The 6,258-nt window shown below is 52.7% G+C and overlaps 1 protein-coding gene across 2 annotated transcripts in view; it reads left to right on the top strand.

Moving 5' to 3' along the window:
• Positions 1-5,763, top strand: part of Pnpla5 (patatin like phospholipase domain containing 5) — an 11,264-nt gene extending 5,501 nt beyond the window's left edge. Inside the window, exons 6-10 of one of the 2 annotated variants that reach the window (XM_021184178.1) lie at positions 332-517; positions 2,367-2,493; positions 4,144-4,260; positions 4,846-4,929; positions 5,144-5,498. In XM_021184178.1, the coding sequence (XP_021039837.1) occupies positions 332-517; positions 2,367-2,493; positions 4,144-4,260; positions 4,846-4,929; positions 5,144-5,165 (536 nt within the window). In that variant the 3' untranslated portion in view covers positions 5,166-5,498. Of the gene's footprint in view, positions 1-331; positions 518-2,366; positions 2,494-4,143; positions 4,261-4,845 lie in introns of both variants that reach the window. The other variant, XM_021184177.1, reaches the window with a different exon arrangement.
• Positions 5,764-6,258: the final 495 nt, after the last annotated feature.

Here is a 6,258-nt window from a genome sequence, read left to right as displayed (position 1 = left end):
GCCCTGGCATTCCCCTATATTGGGGCATATAAAGTTTGCAAGTCCAATGGGCCTCTCTTTCCAGTGATGGCCGACTAGGCCATCTTTCGATATTAAGTTCTTTTTATAGAGGGAAACTGAGGCAGAAGTGCCAAGGCTCACATGGCTGGGAGGTAGGAGTAAGACAGAATCTGAGAACAGGGCTCTATCTCTAGGTATGTGGGACAGCAGGGCAGGGCCCACTGGGGTCCATACTGCAGCCCGAGTCCTGGAGTGTTTTTTTGAGCACTGAGACATGTTCCTTTGGAGGTTGCCGCTGTGCAACTATCAGATCTTCTCCTTCTCAATCCAGGACTTACCAAGGAGCCAGTGCTGTGGTCGCTGGTATCTAAGGAGCCTCCAGCCCTCGTGGAAGGGCCCAGGGGCACTGACCATGACCAGGGCCAGAAGACTGGCCCAACTTTCAGGTGGGACATTCCCAATGTGCTAGTCAAGGACGTGCCCAACTTCGAGCTGCTGTCACCGGAGCTGGAGACTGGTACTGCCCCTTCTCATTCCCCTCGCTGGCCTGCGTGCTCATATCTGCCAAGCCCTTACCAAATGTCAAGTGTGGCTGGGGGCTTTTTTCTGTGTCATCCACTCTTAACTGCAACCTATTTCATCAGTGGGGAAACTGAGGCCCTGAGAGAAGGAACTTAACAGCTCTTCCTATCTGCCATTCGGGTATTGAGCCCAAGCTCGTGCCTGGGAGAGACAGGTCTGTATCCAGGCCACATTGAGGTGCCTAGGGATGAACACAGGCACACATGGCAGGTGGCATCCCAGAGACACTTCAATGGGAGCTGCCAGCCAAAGATGGAGGGATGAGAGTTTGGGCAGAGGTCATCACATGGGCAAAGGCCTTGGGGCTGGAGAGGCTGAGCTGGTGGGTCTCTGGGATCATAGCATAGTGTTAGGGTAAGATGGCAGACATGAACTTGGGGATGACTGGGTAGGCAGGAGGAGAGAGCTGGTATCTTGGTTACTTTTGTATTGCTAAGATAAAATACCACGATCAAGGTAACTTATAAAAGGAAGTGTTTGGCCGGGTATGGTGGCGCTCTCCTTTAATCCCAGCACTTGGGAGGCAGAGGCAGGCGGATTTCTGAGTTCGAGGCCAGCCTGGTCTACAAAGTGAGTTCCAGGACAGAAAGGGCTACACAGAGAAACCCTGTCCCCCCCAAAACAAAACAAAAACAAACAAAAGGAAGTGTTTGATTTAGCTTACAGTTCCATGATGCTGGTAGAAACAGCTAAGAGCTTCTGTCTCAAATTTCAAGAGCCTGGTGGGAATCTTTTGAAATCTCAAGCCTGCCCCCAGTGACACACTTCCTCCAACAAGGCCACACCCACTAATCCTTCCCAAACACTTCCACCAACCAAGGAGCAAGTATTCAAACATATGTGCCTGTGGAGGTCATTCTCATTCAAACCACAGCTGGGAGGAGGCCTGGGGTGCAGTGGAGCTAATGAGGGAGGGCAGTGGCCAAAGAGGTTGAGATGATAGTGAAGGTTCAAGAAGAGACACTGAGGAAGTAAGAGATTAATTTATATCCAGAAGGCTTTTGGTCTGCACTGAGCCCAAGTCCAGGCTTCTGAATTTGGGATCAGTGGGATGTGGTTACTGCCCCTGTGCACTGCAGCTGGCTGGGGCAGGAAATGGGAGAGTAAGTCTAGTGCTTAGACACCCTAGGTTCCCACCCACTGCCTTGGAGGAGTGTTCTGCTTGGGACCCACTTCCCATGACTAGGGCATAGATGGAGTTGGCTGTTGTCTCCTTGCCTGCAATCGCAGCTGCGATCAGAGTTACCAGCAGTCTGGAGTGACCTTCTGGCTCTTGCCCTGACCAGTCAGGGTGGGAGCACCCTGCTTAGCATGGTAAATAAGGGGACTGGGCCTGGCAAACAAGGATGCTGTGGTCACAGCTGCTCTGAGGCGATTGCTGTGAGAAAGGCCCGGGGATGCCTGTTTATCCAAGGCACCGTGATGGACTTCTCCCGGTAGGAGAACAGGAAAATGGAGCTCAGAACCAGAGCCTGGCAGGCCTCAAGGTTGTCTTGGCTCTGCCTCTTCATGGAAGAGACTCTCACTGGGCACTTCTGAACTACCACTCTGAACCTTGGTCTCATCTTCTGTAGGGGGGCCTCCTGGGTTAAGCGGAGTGTGTATAGGGTGACCCCTGCTGGCAGCTATGGCTCCATCCATATGGAGATGCTGAGGTTCACATACTATCTTCATCTTCTGGGACCACAAGGCTTGGTGGCTCCAGGGTGACCTGGGCTGGCTAGGGGAGACAACCTCACAGCCTGAGAGTACGAAGGAGCCGTGGGTGTCTTCCTGTCTTGCAGCACTGAGAAAGGCATGCAAGAGAGACTTCTGGGCCCGTGTCCAGTGTTCAGTGCCAGGGAAGGTGCTGACCTACCTGCTACTGCCCTGTTCTCTGCCCTTCGAATATGCCTACTTCCGGAGCAGGAGGTGAGATAGCCTGGGCTGGGGAGGGGGGAGGTTGTGACCAGGGAGGGTGGGTAGGTGGCTAGAGATGGCAGGTACCTGCCTTCCCCACACTTAGTTGCCACGGGCTGGCCCATGGAGTGCCTGAGTAGGCTCTACCAAAAGAACTGATAAGGGAGGTGATGTGGCTGGCTACCCAGAATTCTGGCCAGTACTTAGGCCTGTTCTGTGACCTTCTGCCCTCTGATCCATGGTAGAGTTGCTGTGACAATGTGATGATGCCATTGGCAACTCTCCCAGCTGATCTACCTCAGATTGGCTGTGTGGTGTGGGCCCGCTCTCCTGACCTCTCTGAGTCATAGCATGTTTCCTAAATAACAGGGTCCCTTCAGGTCAGACTGGCTGCAGCTGCATCCCTGCTGGCTTAGTGGCTTATGCTGCTTCCTTTGCTCACTCACTGGCTGCTGAAGGCTGACCGAGGACTAGGTGTTAGCTCGGGGCAAGAGAGGCAGGCTGACCCTGGCCTGGCTCCTGGCCTGGTGGAGCACACAGCTCACAGCTGGCCACATCACCTGGGCATTTTAGCTTCTGAGAAAGAGTCATACTAGCACAGAGCTAGCCTGGCACATACTCAGACCTGTTTGTTCAGGGAAGGAAGGCAATGACATCTGTATTATAGTTTTAAGGATGAGCTACAGTCCGTTAGGCAAAGGAGAAGAAAGAGCCTTCCAAGTGGACAGGGTAGTGCGTACAAAGGTCCTGGGGCAGAAGGGAGTCAAGCATACCCTAGGAACCCAAGGGGAGGAGGGTATAGGGAAAGCTAGAGAGTGACTGTGGCCAGACACACAGGGTCAGTAAGACACAGAGGTGTTGTAGGGAGAGCTGGTGTTTTCTTGGAGAAAGGATCTTCCTAATCTTGTAACCCAGAGTGGTATTGTAATCCTGAGGATTTTGTAATCCAGAGTGGTCTTGAACTCATGATTTCCTCTGCCTGGGGTTCTAACCATGTGCCCCAACCTAGACCCAAGATCTGTGCTTCTGAAAAGCCTCTTCCTTAGAAGTCTGTGATGGTGAGTCCCAGCACTCTGTGTTGTACTGCCTGGAGTTAGTGATCAGGTCAGCAGTGACCCAAAGCTGGGAGACACCTTCCTGCTGACAGACTCACCTTGCACAGAGCTGTTGGCTAAAACCACGAGCTGATGAAATGATGCTGAAGGAATGTAAAATCGAGCCATCTCTATGGTGTGAGCCTGCCAGAGACAGCTCAGAACACACCGCGTCTGTCCTTCTGCTTTCCTATGACCCCCAAGGGGCAGGAAGAGGGATGGATAGATATAAGTAGGGGAAGGGACTTCGGCTGAGGGTCCTCATTGGGCAGGCGAGCAAAGCTGGGCCCCAGAGAGGTCCTTTGAATCTCTAGGCAACAGAGCAGAGTAGCCTCCAACCTAACATCACACCACACTCTTCCCACCGGAACTCTGTGGAAGTTGACCCCAAGCCTCATCCCTTCCTAAAGCTCAAAGTCTACTTCAGGTCATCCTACCATGCATATTCCCCGTGAGGCTATCTTGAGATGATCTTGCCCAACCTGGGCACTCAGCCCTGCTCCCCTCTCACCTCTGATTTGGCACCATCCCACGGCTCCCTGGGAAGCTGACATTGCCTCTCCCACAGGCTGATGGAGTGGCTACCTGAGGCTCCAGATGACTTGGATTGGATGAGGAGCATCCTGAAGAGTACCACCCTCGAGGTCTACTCCATGGCCAAGTCATGGCTTCCCAGGTTGGGCAGGTGAGGCGGCGGGGAGGGGGGTCATGTGGAGAGGGGCTGGAGTATTTGCATGATGACCACATTCACTACCCAGCACTCAGAACCCAGCACCCAAATCAGAGGACTCAGAACCTAGCACCTACTGCACAGTATCCATCTAGTGTCTTGCACTTAACACACAGTACCCAACACACATGCAATGTCCTTCTGTCTGTCCACCTGAGGTTGCTGTGTATGCCATCCGGTATCGGGGATCTCTTCGCCAGTCACGCTAGCCAGTCTGGCCAGTCTGCTGGGGATCTTTATCATGGCTCTGTGGTTGGAATGCAAACCGCCCCCCCCGCCCCCCCCCGTGAGCCTCAGCAAGGCTGACACTATGTGGCTGAGGGATGCTGGCCTATTTTCTGGCTGATATCCCTAGTCTCTTAGGAAAGCCACCCTGGTCCAGATGTTCTCTTGTTTGGTCCTGCTGAGGGCTTCAGACTTCCTCCAGAGGGCCAGGGAAGAAGTAGCCTGCTCCCTGTGGGGGCTGCCCCCCTTTGATGCTTTCTACCTTCACCAAAATCCAGTCCTTGAACTCACAGACAATTCCTGCTCCCTCTACAGCCCACCTGCCACCCGAGCAGACTCTGGTCTCCTCCGGCAGCGGCGGGGGACAGCTCCTTCTGGGAACAGGCCCTTGAACCACAGGTTCGCTGATTGTGCACTGGGCTAGGGCAACCTCATATGTGACCCTCTGAACTCTGTCCTTGCCCTCTGGCTGTAGGGACTCTGGCAGGTGGCCTCTGGCAGGTTCAGCCCCCAGGATCTCTGAGCTCAACTCCTCGCTCAGGAAGCTTGCTGAATTACTGGCAAAAAGACCTCTTCCTGTCCTTGCTAGGCCATGTGCTTCTTGTGTGGGCAGGTGGTTTCCTGGCATGGACTGAGAGCCCACCCTCTGCAGCTGTTCCTGGGACCTTGATCTCCAAGGCCTCTCTGGATGCTTCCAGCCTACTGCGTGCTCAGACCACTGTTCTCTTCTTGTCAGTTTTGTCAGAGAAGAAAAGACAACAAGCTAAGACACACCTCAGTTCTGGATCTTCATGTGAGAGACACAGACAGGTGTCTAGCAGAGGTGTGTTCTGCACTAGGCTGGAACTGGAGATGGTGCCCCAGGGCTCTGACCATGGTATTGACTGCTCTGACTGGGCTCCTTTCTCTGACCCACACTTATCTAAGGGATTGATCCCTGTTATAGTGAGGATGGAAGGTGGCTGGCTGGGGAATCCATTGGGGGCGGGGATCCTGATTATAGATACTTATGTTAGGGATAAAGCCCACTGCCACTGCAGGCTAGGGAAGATTTCTGGGTGGCATACATACCAAAGCGCCTCTGGCCTCTTCAGGGGTCTCTGTTCTTCCTAGCCCTGAAGAACCAACAGTGCACCTAGCCAGACTGTAGGGGACACTCAGATCAAGTGGAGATGGGACTGTAGAGAAATGGAGGTGTCAGTGAGAGAAGAGATTATGTAATAAATGCTGGGCAGGGGCTGGTGAGATGGCTCAGTGGGTAAGAGCACCCGACTGCTCTTCCGAAGGTCCAGAGTTCAAATCCCAGCAACCACATGGTGGCTCACAACCATCTGTAACGAGATCTGGCGCCCTCTTCTGGAGTGTCTGAAGACAGCTACAGTGTGCTTACATATAATAAATAAATAAATCTTAAAAAAAAATAAATGCTGGGCAGAAGAAATGATGTGTCATTCATTCATTCATTCATTGATTATACATACATTGGTTATTCTTCTATCATTGATTGATTCATCCATCATTCATTTATTTACCATTTATCATTCATTCATTCATTTGGCTCCTCAGATGGGACACAGGTGCAAAAATCCTTCCATGAGCCCTCCCAGGGATGCTTAGAAAGGAACACAGTGAGTGAGAATATGAAGCCAAGTGGAGAGACAGGGACCAGGCTGTCAGGAGGCTGCTCCAAGAAGGCTGCTGTTAGGCTGAAGTCTGAGAAGAAGCCAG

The sequence above is a fragment of the Mus caroli genome, chromosome 15 (assembly GCF_900094665.2).
Source record: "Mus caroli chromosome 15, CAROLI_EIJ_v1.1, whole genome shotgun sequence".
In the NCBI taxonomy this organism is placed as follows: Eukaryota; Metazoa; Chordata; class Mammalia; order Rodentia; family Muridae; genus Mus; species Mus caroli.
The sequence above is the reverse complement of the archived record's forward strand: the minus strand, read 5'-3'. Positions and strand labels throughout refer to the sequence as shown.